The sequence below is a fragment of the Schistocerca serialis genome, chromosome 2, assembly GCF_023864345.2.
Source record: "Schistocerca serialis cubense isolate TAMUIC-IGC-003099 chromosome 2, iqSchSeri2.2, whole genome shotgun sequence".
Classification (NCBI taxonomy): Eukaryota; Metazoa; Arthropoda; class Insecta; order Orthoptera; family Acrididae; genus Schistocerca; species Schistocerca serialis.
The window spans coordinates 119,008,837-119,029,522 of NC_064639.1; the positions used below are offsets into that span (position 1 = coordinate 119,008,837).

Consider the following 20,686-nt stretch of genomic DNA (forward strand, 5'->3'; position numbering starts at 1 on the left):
AATTTTGGATTCATTATTACGTGTTTTTGCAAGAGTTGGCATTACGGTGAACTTGGAAAAATCTGAATTTGGTCGTTCTCAGGTGAAATTTCTCGGTCACATTATTTCTACAGAAGGTATTCTTCCTGATCCAGAAAAATTAGACGCTATTCGTAATTATGCTGTTCCTACTACAAAACGTGATGTTCGTAGTTTCCTTGGTGTCTGTAATTTTCTTAGACGCTTTGTTAGATTGGACAATTCGGCCACACCTTGTTTATGTGAACTATCTGGAAAGTTCTTTTTAAACGAAAATCGGTCGACAACTCTGTTTGGTTAGTTTGTATTCCTGATGAGTGGGTCAATAAATTGATTTGATACACACATTTCAGTTATGCACACTTTGGTCCCAGAAAATGCTTTCATAAATTACGAGAAAATTGCTACTTCAGTAATATGGAAAAACGTATTCGATCTGTTCTTGCCAAATGCAAATTATGTCAAAAGGCTAAGCCGCCAACTGTTTCTCACAGAGCACCGTTGTTTCCTATCATTCCAGCGAAATTAAAGGAGATGGCTGCAGTCGATTTGTTCGGTCCAGTGGTTCGTTCTACGGCGTACATTTTGGTAGCAGTGGAATTGACATCAAAATATGTGTGTTTTACACCTTTACGCAAAGCAACAGCTCGTTCAGTATCTAACGCTTTCATCAAACATTTTCTTAAAGAAGTGGGTCATGTTGATAAGGTTATATCAGATAATAGATCACAGTTTCGCTCTAAAATTTGGCTTCGTACTCTACGGCGTCGTAAGCTTAAACCAATCTTCATTTCACTTTTTCACCCTCAATCTAACGCTTCAGAGAGATGGATGAAGGAAATAAATAAATTGTGTCGTCTTTATTGTCATCAGAATCACAGAACGTGGGATCAGTATCTTCATATTTTTCAAAACATTCTGAATGAACTTCCTAATGACTCAACTTCTTTACCGCCATTACTGATATTAAAAAACAAAGCACCGACAAATCGCATTTCTGAAATCGTTCCTTTTCCGCCTACACGGAAACTGCGGCATTCTGAAGTTGTGAACCTGGCTCTGCAAAATATTGCATCTGCGGCTGCCAGAAGAGAGAAATCAGCTAAGCGTCCTGGTCGTTTAAAAATCTTGTCAGTTGGTCAAAAGGTGTTAATTAAGTCTCATCGTTTGTCTCTCAAAGGAAAAGGCTTATGTCGCAAATTTTTTCTGCTTTATAACGGTCCATATAGAGTTCGCAAAATTATTCATGATAACACTATCGAAGTAGAAACTCTTAAATCTCGACGCTCTAAGGGAATACATCATATATCTAACGTTAAAATTTTTGTGGAATGACATACTTTTGAGAAACTAACAGCTACATGTAAACATGCAGAGAATACAAGGATACCGTGCTGTGTTTTGGCGGCGGCACATACTCAAAGCAACAGTCAAGTCTGCGCGCCGCACAAGGCAGTCGTTGACCGCAAACAATTACTTCCTACGTCACGCGCCTACAGCTGATCGAGTGCTCAGTGCGAATGCACTGACAGCAGTAAACAAATACACAGTCTAAAGTCTCCGATTAAATTCAGTATAAAGCTATAGTGACTTGATAAATTATGTTATTAACGTTCAGTATTTTTCAGGATACGGTTGTATAAAATATTTAAGAACTTCAGGTAAATTCAGTGCGTGTCCGACGTTAAGACGACTTGCTATCGAGAAAATTTCAGGAAGAATGTAATTTCGAAGAAGAAAGTAATAAACTAAAAAGGGTAACTATTAATTGAGTTTATTTTTCAGGTAACATAATTCCACTTAGGTACGTACTTTAGACGTAATTTGCTGCTCGCGATTACGTGATTTATACTTTGTGTTTACTGATTTGGACAATGATTGATTAATGAACAGGGTTGTTACTTATGTATATTATGCATCGCTTGGCTGCTATGCTTTTTCACTGATGTCATATTTTTTTATTATGTGCCTGCTGTGCTTATTTATTTAAATTATAATTGTCACCTGATTAATTGTGCTGATATGGTTATGTATGTAAGTTATACTTTGTGATTTATCTGCTTGCGCCTTCATGTTTACTTATTAAGATTGCATATGAACATTTATTTGCTTATGCTGATATGATGCTAATGACTTGTTTAGTACGTAAGATATATGTTTGCTGCTGTGCGTATGGATTGCATATTTATACATTTCTGTTTGTTGTCATAACTACTATTTAATTTGGTATATAGAAATGCTGATTTACTGTGTACAAACATAGAGTTTAGGTCACACTATGCTATTAATTATAGATTATTCGCTTGGCAGAGCCTCGTTGTAGGAATTGTGCTGCATCCACTTGTTGACGTTCTGTTCTCTACTGGTATATTTACTCGCTATTGCATGTTTTGCTTACGCTCAGTGCCTTATATTTTTAAGATAAGAAAATGAACTGCTATAATTCGACGAACGACATTAGTACAAGAAACTTCATAGAAGTCACATGAGCTGGAGGTTTTATGGAAGCTGTAGAAATTTATGCTAATAGAAAGGAAACTAACGACATGACATACCAAAACTAGGTTTAGACCTTTGACAGTTATTACACTGCATTCTTCGTGAGCAATTGAAATAGCAAGTGACGCTTGACACAAGAAATACTCCACATATTTGCTTCTGTTTGCCATTGATTTGTTGTAGAATCTTAGAGCATATTCTGACTTCAAACATAATGAGATATCTCGAACAGAATAACCTCCTACATGCCATAATTCTGAAATATCACGATTATTCACACTACGTACTCGTACTTACTTACTGAGAGCTAGTCAAACTAAAGGCTGTTAGAGGTCATGTATGCATTTCTCTTATTTAATGATGGACAAGGTAACCGAAATGTATTTTATAATTCATAATGAGTAGAAGATATGGGTCAGATGGACTACACAGAGGTTGTGTGTGGACATTGTGTCTTCGGATTGTATGGGATGATGAACTGAAGTTTGCACTAGGATTTTATCTGTACTTGTTCGAGGAGACTGACTAGAGGAAAGAGTTATTATGGAAGTGAAATGATATTGGCGCTGAGGTTTATATGTATCGACGTATTGAAGAGGTATTATTGAGGTATTGAGATTATGTGAAGTTGATGATTATTGGAGTTTTGGTGGACAAGAGGTAAGGTAAATGATATTAATGATAAGGTTTATATGTATCGACGTAAGAGGTATTATTGAAGTATTAAGATTATGTGATGCTAATGATTATTGGAGTTTTGGTGGATAAGAGGTAAAGTAAGTGAGGAGCATTTTTTTTTTTTTTTGTTGGTTTTATGGAACAAGGAGGATGAAGATAGCAGACTAGAACACTGAAGTGGAAGGAAGATTGTCTACACACACTTTGTTAAATCAATAAGCAGTACATATTTTTTTTTTTTTTTTTTTTTGGAGAGAGGAAGTAATTGCATATCTTGGCTCACTGACAGTTGTTCAGCAACCATACATTTTGATCTGGCTTGGCAAACATTGGTCTTGACATGATGACTATGACATTGACTAACTATTATTGACTGTTATACATTGCTGCCACTACTACTTGATTCACATGATGAACATCAAATTTTGACAGAATTGCATTTACACAGTTAACACTATTTAATTACACAGTAGTACTTAATGTGGATGAAAGATGAGTGAGTGTGTTTTGTGTGTTTTCCCTTCCTAATCCCAGAAAAGTGGTACCGACTTGCCTCCTAAATATTATTTTACTTGTTTGTTGTGGCTTGCACTGACACCCATAAATATTATAGGTTTACTGATATTTGTGCATTTGTAATAGTTAAGATGACAATTATCTGATATGATTTGTGTGTTTGTTATAATTTGTATGTTTAGTGTAAGAGCATTGAGAATAATTTTGTAAAAGCAATTGTGTGTGCATTCAAACTATTGTTCATGCCTGAACTGTCTGATTAGTGATAGTGAACATTATGGACTGTTACTTGCACCTTTTCTACATGATTGGTGCCACTAGGACATGTTTAAATTCTGCTTACAAACTCTGATGAACTGTGTGATTAGGATAGTGAATATTATGGACTGTTACTTGCACCTTTTCTACATGATTGGTGCCACTAGGACATGTTTAAATTCTGCTTATAAACTCTGATGAACTGTGTGATTAGGATAGTGAATATTATGGACTGTTACTTGCACCTTTTCTACATGATTGGTGCCACTAGGACATGTTTAATTTCTGCTGATAAGCTCTGATAAACAGTGTGATTAGTGATAGTGAATATTATGGACTGCTGTCTGCACCTGTTCAACATTACTGGGTGCCACAGATGGAACTGCTTCTACTGAAATAATGTCACTTGTTGGTGTCTGCACCTACTCAACATCGCTGGGTGCCACTAATGGAACTGTTTCTGCTGAATGATGTCACTTGTTGGTGTCTGCACCTGTTCAACATTACTGGGTGCCACAGCTGGAACTGCTTCTATTGAGATAATGTCAGTTGTTGGTGTCTGCACCTGTTCAGCATTGCTGGGTGCCACTAATGGAACTGCTTCTACTGAAATGATGTCACTTGTTAGTGTCTGCACCTGTTCAACATTACTGGGTGCCACTGATGAACTGCATCTATTGAAATAATGTCACTTGTTGCTGTCTGCACCTGCTCAACATTGCTGGGTGCCACTGATGGACTGCTTCTACTGAAATGGTGTCACTTGTTGCTGTTTGCACCTGCTCAACATTGCTGGGTGCCACTGATGGAACTGCTTCTACTGAAATGATGTCAATTGTTGCTGTCTGCAACTGTTCAACATTACTGGGTGCCACTGATGAACTGCATCTATTGAAATAATGTCACTTGTTGCTGTCTGCACCTGCTCAACATTGCTGGGTGCCACAGATGGAACTGCTTCTACTGAAATAATGTCACTTGTTGGTGTCTGCACCTGCTCAACATTGCTGGGTGCCACTGATGGACTGCTTCTACTGAAATGGTGTCACTTGTTGCTGTTTGCACCTGCTCAACATTGCTGGGTGCCACTGATGGAACTGCTTCTACTGAAATAATGTCACTTGTTGGTGTCTGCACCTGTTCAACATTGCTGGGTGCCACTGATGGACTGCTTCTACTGAAATGTCACTTGTTGGTGTCTGTACTTGCTCAACATTGCAGAGTGCCACTAATGGAACTGCTTCTGCTGAATGATGTCACTTGTTGGTGTCTGCACCTGTTGACCATTGCTGGGTGCTGCTGCTGGAACTAATCATTGAAAGCATTTTATGTGAACATTTGTATAAACTGATTTTTTGTGTATTGTGTGAACTATTATGTAAAGTCACATGTATGAAAGAAGTTGTACTGCTTACTGTATTTCATATATTAGATTATTGAAAGGTCAGTGCAAAGCCAAAATTTTATCTAATTATGTGATATTTACGTATTAATATTATCTTTTATTTTTGTCTGTATTTTTGTGGACGAATTTGGTGGTATTTTCACCACCAATGCTGGCAAAAATACCATCAAATTCTGGCCCGTGGAGGAGGGGCATATGAAAGGTGGCTACACTGAGCCACAGCGCCAGAGATTGCGCCAAAGAGTATTATTCCGCCGCCTCCACTGGCAGTGCTTGTCGAGAACTCGTAGTAGCGAGTGCTTGCTGAGATGTCGTAGTGAAAAGTTCTTGTCGAGAAGTCGTGGTGGAGAGTGCTTGTTGAGATGTGGTAGTAGTGAGTCGGTGTTGAGATGTTGTAGTAAGGAGTGCTTGTTCCATGTTTTATGCAGTTGTTTGATGGGCTAGACAGCAGATGTTGTTCGAATGGAAATATTGTAATGATCAGAGTGCTTTTCGTCAATATATATGGAGGTAAAATATTCCTTTTTTTTCATTATTTCCATGTCTTAAATAATGCGTCATCACAGGTTCAGTCAACAAAGCATCTGGCTTGTGTTCTTGTATTAGAGTGCAATTCTGGTTTTCTTGCGCAATTATAGTATTTCTATTTTTTTTAATTATTTCAGTATAAATGATATTTAAAATTTCTTGTCTTATTGAAGAAGAACCGTGCCACATGTGTACGTTGAATCACACTTCCACACACAGAACAGTTACACTTGTGCTTTGTTGTTGCGTTGGTTTTATAGCTGCTGGGGACTTAATTAATTAATTGTGTTAACGGAAAATTTCATTCATTCTTGTTGTTATTCTATGCAGTCAAATGGTTCAAATGGCTCTGAGCACTATGCGACTTAACATCTGACGTCATCAGTCGCCTAGAACTTAGAACTAATTAAACCTAACTAACCTAAGGACATCACACACATCCATGCCCGAGGCAGGATTCGAACCTGCGACCGTAGCGGTCACGCGGTTCCAGACTGAAGCGCCTTTAACCGCACGGCCACACCGGCCGGCTCTATGCAGTCAGATTGCGTACAAATACTAGTCAGGTCCGACCGTTTACGAGACTTCGTAATCGGACAGACAGCCAATAAAATTTAAAAATGTATTTTCATTTTATTTAATTAAGCCCCCATGCATCTTTCAGTGTTCTGTCAAACTCTTCCCGTTTTTTATGAATATAATATACACATATATTATGTAGTAATAAATAAACACATTATGTAATAGTTATAAATATGTAACTATATTACGGTCTACTTTGTTATTGCTTTGTTTTTCAAGTTAGAAATAACTGTTGCAACCCAAGCTTCATGAGATTAAATTATCATTTGGTGTTATTTACGAGATGTGATGTTGATCCAAGTGAGTCCACGTGGAGATGTGTTTAGTCCGTCCTCATACTGCAGATAGACGATTTTCGGCAGTTTTTTCGAACAACGAAATCGGGTGATGCTGAGGGAATTAGATTAGGAAATGAGACACTTGTAGTAGTAAATGAGCTTTGCATTTTGGGGAGCAAAATAACTTATGATGGTCGAAGTAGAGAGGATATAAAATGTAGACTGGCAATGGCAAGAAAAGCGTTTCTGAAGAAGAGAAATTTGATAACATCGCATATAGATTTAAGTGTCAGGAAGTCGTTTCTGAAAGTATTCGTATGGAGTGTAGCCATGTATGGAAGTGAAACGTGGACGATAAATAGTTTCGACAAGAAGAGAACAGAAGCTTTCGAAATGTGCTGCTACAGAAGAATGCTGAAGATTAGATGGGTAGATCACATAACTAATGAGGAGGTATTGAATAGGATTGGGGAGAAGAGGAGTCTGTGGCACAACTTGACTAGAAGAAGGGACCGATTGGTAGGACATGTTCTGAGGCATCATGGGATCACCAATTTGGTATTGGAGGGCAGCGTGGAGGGCAAAAATCGTAGAGGGACAACAAGAGATGAATACACGAAACAGATTCAGAAGGATGTAGGCTGCAGTAGGTAGTGAGAGATGAAGAAGCTTGCACAGGATAGAGTAGCATGGAGAGCTGCATCAAACCAGTCTCTGGAGTGAAGACTACAACAACGACACAGGTAAACACCATGGCCGCAAGCTCTCGATTTCGAATACAGAACCATTGTGTACAACGCTTTATCGCATCCACTACAAGGTGAGTGAGCAAGAGAAGTGAATCGGACACATATCACCAATTACAATGGCAGGAGTGGGCGCTAGGGGATGGCGTATGAGGAACTGTACCACCGTCTACGAGTGGTTGCATGGCAGAGCGTGTGTTATACCGCAGTCTCTGTAACACTGTATGGTCGAATAAATGGTCTCTAGCATGGAAACCATGTATTTTCAGACATGAGTTCATTAGACCTTCTTTTGTTCCGTACACTCTGATCAATTAATCCCTAGAGGCTGTACAAGCTGGGATAAATCACCCAGCAGAAGCGTACTGCATCAGGAAGGAGTAACCGAAACTTAAGAAGTTAATGACATCGTTGTCGGACAGTGGTTTGTCAAAATGCAGAACGACAAGTCTTTCCAATGCTTTTTAAAAAAATTGCCTTTCGGTGGAAAAAGTTCTCAAGAAGAAATGCAGTAATGGAACGCGGAGACATTGCGGCATGGAGGTGCCTTTCCTGCGTGACCTGCTAGCAATGAATCCGGAGAATGTATATGCGTCATGCACGATCCGTCGCTTGGACAAATGACACGTGCCACGGAACTATGAGTGTGCGAACTGGTAAGGGCGGCGACTAATTATTGTTAAACCTGGCTCTATGGACGGATTTGTGACGATGTTTCAATCAGAGAAACAGTCGATTACCACGAGGAAATGAAAGCACATACATTTGTTACTTGTTTGCTACCAAATGTCGATTCTGGTAGCGTTTTTATAGTGAACAACGCGCCGTACGATTCTTTGCAGTTAGATAAGGCACCAAAGGCTCCTGCAAGGAGAGACGAAATGGTCAGCTGGTTGAATGATGGTAAAATAAGCTTTGAACTTTTGGAATTAATGAAACTATGCAAGCCACAGAAGAAGCAATACATTAGCGGGAATTAGTATAACGGCATGCACGTAGGAAAATTAACATTTTTGGCTGGAATAGATGGGCACAATGTATATGCAGCAGCATGAGATCCAGTATCCTGACAAATGCAGTCAAATGGTATCGCATTTGATGTGATAGAACAGTATTCAACAAAACATCAATGATTCAAATCAAATGATTCAAATGGGGGACTTAAAATCTGAGGTCATGAGTCCCCTAGACTTAGAACTACTTAAACGTAGACCGAGCGAGGTGGCGCAATGGTTAGACAGTGGACTCGCATTCGGGCGGACGACGGTTCAATCCCGCGTTCGGCCATCCTGATTTAGGTTTTCCGTGATTTCCCTAAATCGCTCCAGACAAATGCCGGGATTGTTCCTTTCAAAGGGCACGGCCGACTTCCTTCCCCGTCCTTCCCTAATCCGATGAGACCGATGACCTCGCTGTCTGGTCTCCTTCCCCAAACCAACCAACTTAAATCTAACTAACCTAAGGACATCACACACATCCATGCCCGAGGCAGGATTCGAACTTGCGACCGCAGCAGGCGCGCGGTTCCGGACTGAGGCGCCTAGAACCGCTCGGCCACAGTGGCCGGCGTCAATGATTCCGGTGGTACAGGGTGGGATTAATTATAAAGGCAGTTGCCTCTGTGTGGTGCGTGTGCATTTGTGCCTTTACTCAGATGGGAAACGGACACTATTACTGACAGTGCGTGTTGCGTACTTAAATCACGATTCTGACAATGCCACGCTGCATTAGTTATCATGAAATGAAAAAGCAAAAATCAGTGTCTCTCTAATCGTCATATCGCGAGGAAGTTGAATCGTTCAAGCACAGTGACTGATAATTTAGTTAGACTGGGTGCACGATATGAACAGTACGTAAAAATGAGGTACCTATAAAGTTATTTGAGGCACCGAAACTTCCTTTTGCGCAAAACTAGGGCCACAAACCATTATTCTTCTCACCTTGTTGGTAATTTACAGTTTTCGGTAACTGTCAGACATGTACGACAAATTTTGGCACATGACAAACAATTTGCATTCAAGAAACGACTGTAGAAACCTGCTCTAACACTCAAACATAAACAGCCTAGATCTGATTTTGGTGAAAAAAGTATGTCATGGACTTGAAAATGGGGTAAATTGATCTTCATTTATGAGAAGAGTTTAATGCACAAGAGCCGCTCGGGTTCTAATGTTATTGGCATCATATACGAACAGAGCAGCGGTAAGAATCAGCAAAAATTTTTATGGTGGGAGTGTTGTGATTTACACAGCCTTGTGCACTAAAGATTGCTTGGCTGAACACTACAATGTACGCTTACATGTGCACTGAGATGTTAGAGAAAGAACCGATTAGAATATATGAGGACCTATGGAACGATAGTCTAATGTTTCAACGAGATAATGTATTTGTGCATGTTTGTGTTACAGCCAAAAGTGAAAATATGTCGATGTCTTGCCTGGTTTGCACATAGCCCGGACATGAGCCCCATGGAAAACCGTTGAGGAATACTTGCAAGGCGTGCTTATCGGAATGGAAGGCAATTAGAGGCCGTATGTGGGACGACAAGTGCGATTCGAGAAGACTGGGTGACAATTTCACTACGACAACTACAAACACTAACAAAATCAATGCCGAAGAGAATTTTTGAGGTCAAAGAACGGAGGCTGGACAAAGTACTAACAGTGCAATAACACCACAGGACAGCAAGTGCCTTTATACTAATTGTCACTCAGGAAATGCAAACGCCTTACTTTGTAACCCGTGCTATGAAAGAAACTATGTAATTCCGTCGTGATTTTTTACGTTTTATATGTGTGTAATACTTTCATAATTAATCCAGTATAGTGAGCTACAGACATTGTATTATTACTCTCGTAGGAACCCAGTCTTTATACTAATTTCCACTATTGTACGTAAAGGACACGTTAGCAAAGAACCATGGCCACAAAGTTACACGTCTTTCACCGTACCACTACAATTACAACGCCATCGAACTTGTGTGAGGTCAAATAAAAGCAGATGTCGCGGAGCGAAATAAAACTTTTATGTTGCGAGACACAGAGAGCCTGGTAAATGAGGCTATCACACGAATAATCCCAGAAAATTGGAAGGACGTCGTGAACAACGTGTGGAAAGAGATTCCAAGGTCAAATATAGAAGAAGGCGTAACAGAAGAATCTATACAAAATTTTGTAATTTCTTTATCAGACGGTAAAAACAGTAGCATCGAAAATACCGAGGCCTGTGTGTTCGTGACGTGAGACGATCAATGATCAATGATCAGTGATCTTCGGTTTCCGTTCTCCCCCACGAAAAATGAAGCTAACGTCTTCATTCGATATTTTACACATAACATTTGTGAATTTTGCAATACCTTGTTAACGTCTAAAATCTGTTTGTGCTAGTTTGCGTAAGGAGGCAAACACTGCTAGCGCATGGCAAACACTGCTAGCGCATGAGGGGAAAAAAAACCATTTGATCAAGGAACACGTCACGCAGAAGAACGCTACCAAGAATGCTGCAATGAATTGTGCGGCATTGTTAGGAGGCAAACACTGCTAGCGCATGAGGGGAAAAAAAAAACCATTTTATCAAGGAACACGTCACGCAGAAGAACGCTACCAAGAATGCTGCAATGAATTGTGCGGCATTGTTAGGCTTTGTAACCCTGCCTGCCGCGGGCCTACTGCACTTCCGTGTCGAATACTGTCAACTACGCTGCCAACTGCCAGCGCATTTCTCTTGCTGTACGCAGTACAGCCACCAGTCTGCGAGAATCCACACGGAATGTTTCGGTCTTGGCAAGAAATTCCTCACCCTGACATTCAGGGGTTGTCTGCTTCCATGTACAACAAATACGAGAGTGTATTCGTGCTCGTGGGTCACACGTCATATTGACATTGATGATGGAGATCAGTTCCGAAGGTAATGGAAGTGAAATGAAATGATCGTATGGCATTGTTGGCCGGGAGGCCCCATGCGGGGGAGTTCTGCCTCCGTATCGCAAGTCCTCTTTAGTTGACGCCACATCGGCGACTTGCTAGTCAATGACGATGAAAACGATGATGAAAGACACACAACACCCAGTCCCCTGCCAGGAATCTAACCAGGGCCCCCTGCGTCGTAGGCAGTAACGTTATCTCTACGCTACAGCAATGGAAGTTTAACACTTTAATATACCTTACGTGACGGACATCTCCACAATGTTTGACAAATATCTGAATGCTGTTGCTTGGTGGAACACTTTTCATTTCAGGTATTGTTTGGGCTGTTATCAAAACAAACCAGTAACCATGTACACTTCACACAAACGGAGGGTACGCGTAAGCGCAGAAGGGAAACGCAGGGGAGGGGTGGAAGCAAGGTTACTAAATAATAAGGTTGGGCAGTAAGCGCTCTGCTCTGCCATTGGCTGGCCTAGTGACGTCAGCGTGGAAGCAAGCGCTCACAAGCAGACGACACGGCATGCGCGTTTACGTCAAGTTTTTGGCGGAAGATTTTGTTTATACCAGAAATGAGATGTCTAAACTGCTTTTCTGCTGCTAAAATATTACAATTAAAACTGATGAGTTATACTCTTTCGCAGCTTATGCCTCACACATCGGTAAAATGTTAGATCACAACCACACTGACACACACTTGAAATTCGAAACCTCGGCTCAAATAAATCAGAAACTATTCACTTAATCGCATTGAAATGAATTTACTTAAGAGCTCGAAGTTGCACACACTTGTTTGTATGAACAGCATTCCTTCTTTCTAAAGCCGCTATAGTATTCATCAAAGTAACTTTATCTGTGTCTCAAAAAAAAACATGTGCTCTTATTATGATGTTTCTTATTTGGTGACAGCTTTTCCAGAGTTTCCAGAGATTTCTTATGTAGTTCTCGTTTCTTATACCGTTTGGTTCTGTCTTCTGTTGCGGGTGACACATTGACAGTCGCACTACTGCACGGCAAATTGCGCGAAGGAACTGCATCTGCCTTGAGCATTCTTTTTCGGAGCAAATTAAGCAATTCAGAGTGTAAATCCCTTAAGTAATCTGTTTCTGCGAAATGGCGAGAACATATTCTTGCATGCGCAACATTTACACTGTCTTTCCCTCAACATTTCGACAACCATAGTTTTTGTAATGTTTCAATACGCGGGAAACTGTGATACATTACGTCAGTTCCCTTTGTGCTCCAGTTGTAGGAAAAACAGCCCGTCACAGCACAGCCTGGCATTGTAAAAATTAATTTTCTCACTCACTTGTAGATTCTCCAATAAGAATTTCACAGGACGAACCATAAACTATAGAGCTGGCGAACACAATGTTGATTCCGCTATCCACTATCGCTAAACTATTTCAGTTCCGAATCAAATATCAATTACAGCAAAAACCGTTAACACTCCCGAATTCCGAATGTTTCCGCTGTTGACTGAGTACCTCAGAAGAAAGAACTCAATCAAAACACTCCTTCAAACACAAAACAACACAAGAAAAACAATCACACGCAATTCGAACTGTGTACTGTTTGGCTCAGCTGCTTACACCGTGACGTCATGCGCACAACTGAGAAAACACGTTGCTTTCTGCGCATAGCTTTCTGCGCCCCCCTGGGTGGAAGTATCGCATTGTAGCGCACGAGCTAAGCGGGTAGAGGCGGCGCGAGCGTACATAAAAAATAAGTGTAAGTGGGTTTACTTTACAAGCATAACCATGTTAAACGTACTGTTTGGCTGTAAACAGTAGCTGCACTGCAGTTAACACATTCCCAGATCTTTAGAGTAATTGCACTCGCAGTCGCAATTACTACAATTTATCTATGATATTCTTCACGGATTCATCGACCTGACGACACGATATTTCAACGATCCAACTGGCCCCCTCATCAGGTGAGATTGTGGGTGCACAATCACGCCGGTACTGAGGTATCATCGGATATGGCGACTACTTTATACCCAGGGAACAGGCCGCTTTGCATGTGCGAGAAGGGAAACGGCTGCCGTCTGCGAGACGAAAACAGCTCTTCCGCCGGTATGGCTTTCGCAGTCGAGATCGCTGGATCCCTGTCGATCAGGAGTCCGCAGCTCGTGGTCGTGCGGTAGCGTTCTCGCTTCCCACGCCCGGGTTCCCGGGTTCGATTCCCGGCGGGGTCAGGGATTTTCTCTGCCTCGTGATGACTGGGTGTTGTGTGATGCCCTTAGGTTAGTTAGGTTTAAGTAGTTCTAAGCTCTAGGGGACTGATGACATAGATGTTAAGTCCCATAGTGCTCAGAGCCATTTTGTCGATCAGGAGAACATTCAGTGCAGGTGTGGTCCAAGGTTCGGTCCTGGGGACCGTCCTTTACTTTGAACGCCAGACATCCCAACGACGCAAGACGCGGATGACACCGCATACTTCTCCTGTTCGACAATTAGGAACCTGGATACAAGATGTCTGCAAGGACGGAAAACTGCACAAAGAAGCGGCGCATCTCCATCAGCTCTGAGAAAACGCAAGCCGTGCTGGTCGTAGGTTGTGTTCCAAAAATGACCAGCATAGAGACAGAAGTGATGGCACTTTCTGTCGGACCTGACCATCATTTTGCAGGACAATGCTCGAGCACGTAGAGTGCAAGCTGTCACTGATTTGTTTGACTGATGGGGCTGCTAAGTGCTATACCACCTACTGCACTCCCCTACCCTAAGCCCAAGTGAGTTCAATTCGATTTCTAAACTGAAGAAGACACTTCACGGCATTCGCTCCAGAATAGCTATTAATTCGTCGGGCAATAGACCGCGGCGCTCGAGTTGTCAACACAACTAGCACTGCTAAGAGGAGCCTACGACTTCCACATCGCTGGCAACGGGTTATACACAATGCTGGTGACTACTTTGAACGCCAGTAAAACTTTGAAACACATATCTATTTTGTACGAGCTGTAAACAAATAGTTGCCTATTAAATTTCCAACCCTCATACTGTAGGCGACGTTTAAGAAGGGATTTTTGGAAATTACACCCCTAAGGGGGTGGAATATGAGAGGAAATATTTTTTGAAAATATGTCGCTATTAAGACAAGTTTGAAGGTAGACGTACGAAAACTGATATTTGCTTTCTCGTTCAGAAATTAAAAAATATACGCGTTCAGAATTTTAAGAAATTTAACCTCAATGGGAGTGAAATAGCGGCTAAAAGTCTTTTTTAAATAAATCGTTATTAAAGAACTACTAAAGTATTTTTAAAGCTACGTCTATTGGTGTTTGACTTCTCGGTAAAAAAAATGTTTTTCAGTGCTCTTAGAAATTAAAACCCTACGGGCATGAAAAGTTTTGCAAAACATTTCGTTATGAAAGCATTTTTGAAGCTAAATCTATAAAAATTTGTGTTTGACTTCGCTGTTAGAAATAAAAAAAATACGCATTTCATTGTTTTTGAAAATGCAACCACTAAGAAGGAGAAATAGGGATCAAATGTTTTATCAAAATATTTCATTGCGAAAACATTTTTAAAACTAAATCTATGAAAATTGGTATTTGGCCTCTCGGTTAGAACTGAAAAAATACGTGTTTTACTGTTTTTGCAAATTCAACTCGTAAGAGGGTGAAATAGGGCCAGGCTGATTCACTGATTCGTCATCGCCCAGCCCGTACCTCTAGGGGTAGAAACTTGAAATTTGGATAGGGTGTGGATCTTCTAATGCAGGCATCATTAAAAAAGTGTTGTTCGAAATTGCGAATAGAGGATGAAAAGTTTTTTGAAAGTATGTCGCTATTAAGGCAATTTTGAAGCTAGAAGTACGAAAACTGGTATTTGGTTCCTCCGTCAGAAACAAAAAAAAAGTTTCATTGTGTTTGGAAAATTAACCCCCAAGGGGATGAAATAGGGGATGATAATTCATTCATTCATTCATTTCATTGTTGCCCTTATGGACAGTGTTTGAACTCGAAAATCACATGATGACACAATTTTCACTTCTTTCCTTTCTTCCTCTTCTCTTCCCAAAATCTCTTCATCCTTTGGCTGTGCTCCTGTTTCCTTTGCTCTGTCCATAATGTTCCTTTCTTCTTTCTCTCCTTTACAATAAATTTTGCATTCCTAACTTTGTTTCTGAAGTATTTCCTGTCTCCTATCATTTGCCTGTTGATCCCTATCTGCCTTAAGTCTTCGACTATTTCATGATACCAATTTGTTTTCTTGCTTGAGCTGTTTACTACATCAAAAATTTTCTTTGTAAGTCGGTTGTTGTCCATTCTCTGTATGTGCCCATAGAAAGTTAATCTGCGTTTTCTGATCGCGTCTGTTAGTCTGTCAGTGTGCTGGTACAGCTCTTTGGTAGGTCGCTTCATCCATATGCCATCTCTGTGAATTGGTCCAAATACTTTTCTGAGAATTTTGCGTTCTATTTTTTCTGTGTCTATGATGCCTGATGCTCCAATTGTGGTTGTTTCTGACGCGTACAATGCTTCTGGTAATACAACTGTTTTGTAGTGCCTAAGTTTGGCCTGCCTCGATATGCTTTTCTTATTATAATGTGACCATGTGAGTTTGTATGCCTTCTGGAGTTTCTTCGTTCGTTCCATGTTAGCCGCCTTGTTTGATCCTCCCAATACTTAAATTTTTCGACTCTTTCTACGGATCCATATACCGTATGCATGGTGTGTACATTGTTGGTCTGTCGTTCCATATATTGTGTCTTCTCGTAAGATACCTGCAGACCTGTTTTGGCAGCTATTTCGTGCAAGCATTCCAGTGCTTCCTTTGCCTCCTGTGTATTATTGCTGAGTATGGCTATATCATCTACAAATGCCAGACATTTTATGATTGTTTTGGTTTCACGTGTTCTTCCCAGCTGTATTCCTTTAACTTGTTCCTCCCACTGCTTGGTAATTTTGTCTAACACCATGTTGAACAGGATTGGTGAGAGCCCGTCTCCTTGTCGGACACCTGTGTGTATGTGGAAGGGTTCCGAAATTTCTCCCATGAACTTAATCTTGGAGGTAGTGTCTGTAAGCGTCTGTTGTATAAGTGCCCTGGTTTTTCTGTCGATACCATATTCTTCCAGTACGTCAAAGAGTGTCTGTCTGTCTATGGAATCATATGCTTTTTTAAAGTCCACAAAGGTAACTACAGTGTTTCTTGCCTGTCTGACTTTCAAAAGTGTTCTCAAGTTCCAGATCTGTTCGATGCATGATCTCCCTTTTCTGAAGCCTGCCTGGTATTCCCCAATTTGCAGATCTGCTTGTGGTTCTAGTCTGTTTAATAGCACCTTAGAGAAAATTTTGTATGTAACTGGTACTAGCGAAATGCCTCTGTAATTGTTTGGATCTGACTTATCACCCTTTTTATGTAACGGATGGATCAATGCACATTTCCATTCCTCTGGCACTTTCTCTGTGATCCAAATTTCGGAGATAATCTTATGGATTTTTTTGGTGATGTTTTCATCTTGGAGTCTCCAGATCTCGGCGATAATACCATCTTCTCCGCCAGCTCTGTTATTTTTCATTTGTTTTATGATTTCCTCTATCTCTTCTATTGTGGGTGGATCAGAATCGGCATTAGATGTGGTCTTTTGGAATGTTAATTTTCCTGTAGGTTTTTTGCAATTAAGAAGTTTATCAAAGTAATGTTTGAGAATTTTGCAGTTTTCTTTTGTGTTTGTTTCCAGGGATCCATCTGTTCTTCGGAAGCAGAGGCTAGGGGGTTGATAGCCCTTAATATTTTCTTTGAAAGTTCTGTAAAAATTTCTTGTGTTATTTCTTTTGAAATCTTCCTCAATTTCTTTTAGTCTGTTATTGTCATATGCTCGTTTTTCCTTTCTGATTTCCTTCGATGCTAGTTTCTGAACTTCGTGAAATTTTTTCCATGTTTCTGAATTTCTGTAGCTACTGAACATGTCCCATGCTTGCTTTCTTCTCTCAATGGCTTCATCACACTTTGCGTTCCACCACCTATGTTTGCGTTTTCTAGGTGGTTGTCCCCAGCACGTAGTCTTCTGAACTGCCTTCGCCAGATCTGTCCATGTGTCTATTGAGTGCCTATTAATTTCTTCAACGATTTTATCCCTGTTTATCTTCAAGTATTCCGGATGATGATATTTAAGATGATAATATTTAAGAAAATATTTTTTTACTAAAAAATTTTTTTAGGCCTATCCCTATGAAACTTCGTATTTCACTTCTCGGTTGGATGTAAAGAAATATGTTTTGAGGATGAAAGCTTCTAGGGAAATAATACCACAAGAACGCAGAAGGCATGATTAACAGAAAACCTTGGACTCCAGCTACCAGATTCGCTTTGTGGTCAGAAGAAAATTCGGAAAAGATCACGCTTATATGACTTTAATAAGCGTGAACAGTTTAGAAAGTTTTGCAATTTGTGAACAACATAAAAATTCGATTAAAGGGAAACAAAACAAAAAAAAAAAAAAACACTTGTGAAGACCACACAGTCTAGTAGACCGGAGCAGCGGACGCCAAGCTAGTAACTAATAATAAAACTCTGCTTCATCAGTTAAGACTACCTTATACTTTCGCATGGGCAAAATGGTGGAGCAGACGTGATTATAGACAGGAACGCACACTGGGATATATCTTAAGGTCTTTGACGCCTGCTAATGGACAGACCTCATTCGATCTCTGTAATCTACGGCACGCGAGATAAGACAGGCGCCGCCGATAGCATTATCAGTCGCGACTCTTCATTGTTTCACATGTGTGAGCTGATCGTGGCGAAGGCAGGTGAACGTGCTTTTGAGTCTACGGAAAGTCTCACCGCATCTTTGCGACTCCTATAGCGCCGGGATTGTCGGCAGCATGAAGCCCCGTTGGGCGACCTCGCTCTTCCTTCTTCTTGGGGCCGCCTGTTACGGTACGTACACATTATCTAGTTTTCTGTGCTACGTGAACGTTCATCTTTGTCAGTGGTCGGTTGGCTCGATAAAGGCAGCGGTCCGGTATCCCAGCACAGGATGCGTTTTCAAAATGATGAACTATTCCAGAAGACTGTCGTGTCAATATGGGCTTCGGCGGACGCTTAACTGTTGCTTTCAGTTCCAGTCATTTATTTGATTTTAGCGCGACTCGAGAAGTATTGCGTGCATTTTCTTTACCTCTCGGTCTTTGTTCTGACTGAACTGTTACAGTATCTTTGCGCAACACGCATTCAGAACATACGAATAAATGTTTTCTTTGTAGTTAACATACGTATTTGCCTGTCTTTTGCGTTTTAGACCATGTAAACGTTCGATAATCATGGCAAATATACGGTAGGCAGTGGCGTGTACATTCGCTTCTTACTTTCCGAAATTTCGCTAGTATCGTGCTATTCTTGTTTGTATAACTAACTGTTTTCTTTCATATAGTTGGCATGTTTCTAGTGTTAAACTTTCCAGTAGGCACAGTCGCCAGTTTTTCTGCTTGTTTTTAGGAACTGCGTTACTGGAGACTGAAAGCCGACATCATAGTACCTTACATATTCTCAAATTCGTAATTAGTGCACGGACCATGTAATTAGTTTCCTGCCAGTAAAGTGGAAAACTGTGGCGCTGTATGTGTAAACAAAACAGTCACTCTAATATCGCGGCGTTATTTGTTTGACAACCCCGTGAAGCCGGGTTTACACTCGCAAGTCAAGTGGCGCCACAGCAAGTGGCATGACGCCTCCACAATAAAAATTCCGGTTCCGCTGCTCCCAATACGGGGTAAACGAAAATCATAAGAACGGGCATGGCTGTCAGCGTGCATATTATGCCAGTAAAACTACGCCACAGTGTAGGTAAGAGGAACAGAAAACACAAATGTTGGGTCCAGATGTGAATTATGCTTAAAAATAACACGTGGGTATGAAATACACTGGCGAACACGAAGGTTCATTCACCATCCTGTACCAAATTTAGAGCTAACATGCGTTATCCAAGTTAATAAAAACAGAACTCGTAAGTTCTGGCATTAAATAAGCAAGAGTAAATAAAGCTGACGTCTATACTTTAATCTTCCAATAAGAAGATCTTACAGTAAATCACAACTATTCTGACTCTAGCTTATACTCTTGTGACTTTTAGTGCATTTATAACCAGACTGTGGCGCCATAAACCGGAACTGAATAAATTACCTGTAGTGAATATAGGTTGTCATAAAATGTGTATCTTTAATTTCCTCGGCTTTATGAAGAACTGAGCTGTTGAGAAAATACAAATGGTGTTCTTTTAATGATGAATCAATTTTATTTGCCTTCCTTTAATACGATTTGCATAAAAACAACTCTTAACCACACATATGATAGAATGAACCTTTTCAGCACATAACGTGCTAATAGAAGGAATTCCAAAAGTCGTAATTGTTTGTAAATGAAATATAGACAGGTAATATCATGTTGTTTTTGGCGAACACTCTCTTATAATCAAAACCATATTTGCAGACTACTTATTATATAAATATAGAGATAAAATTAATGGTTGCTTGCATAACAGACAGACCTGAAATTCTCTATTACTTTATTGTCATGATTGCTGGATCTTATCACAGAACCTTAAATGCACTTATGCATGCTTGCAAGTGTAGTAACAACAAATTAAGTTCTTCATTTTCGTGGTCTTATTGTCTGTAGTTACTTTATAATAATTGATGACACTTTAAATTCGTTTTTGCAACCATGCATTTCTTGTACATCTACCTCTACATCTACATTTATACTCCGCAAGTCACCCAACGGTGTGTGGCGGAGGGCACTTTACGTGCCACGGTCATTACCTCCCTTTTCTGTTCCAGTCGCGTATGGTTCGCGGGAAGAACGACTGTCTGAAAGCCTCCGTACGCGCTCGAATCTCTCTAATTTTACATTCGTGATCTCCTCGGGAGGTATAAGTAGGGGGAAGCAATATATTGGATACCTCATCCAGAAACGCACCCTCTCGAAACCTGGCGAGCAAGCTACACCGCGATGCAGAGCGCCTCTCTTGTAGAGTCTGCCACTTGAGTTTGCTAAACATCTCCGTAACGCTATCACGGTTACCAAATAACCCTGTGACGAAACGCGCCGCTCTTCTTTGGATCTTCTCTATCTCCTCCGTCAACCCTATCTGGTACGGATCCCACACTGATGAGCAATACCCAAGTATAGGTCGAACGAGTGTTTTGTAAGCCACCTCCTTTGTTGATGGACTACATTTTCTAAGGACTCTCCCAATGTATCTCAACCTGGCACCCGCCTTACCAACAATTAATTTTAT

At 40.6% G+C, this 20,686-nt stretch overlaps 1 protein-coding gene across 1 annotated transcript in view; it reads left to right on the plus strand.

Annotated features, from left to right (window-relative positions):
• The first annotated feature begins 18,272 nt into the window (after positions 1 to 18,272).
• Positions 18,273 to 20,686, plus strand: part of LOC126455764 (uncharacterized) — a 204,200-nt gene continuing 201,786 nt past the window's right edge. Inside the window, exon 1 of the mRNA XM_050091528.1 lies at positions 18,273 to 18,327. Coding sequence (XP_049947485.1) covers positions 18,273 to 18,327 — 55 coding nt within the window. The remainder of the gene's footprint in view (positions 18,328 to 20,686) is intronic.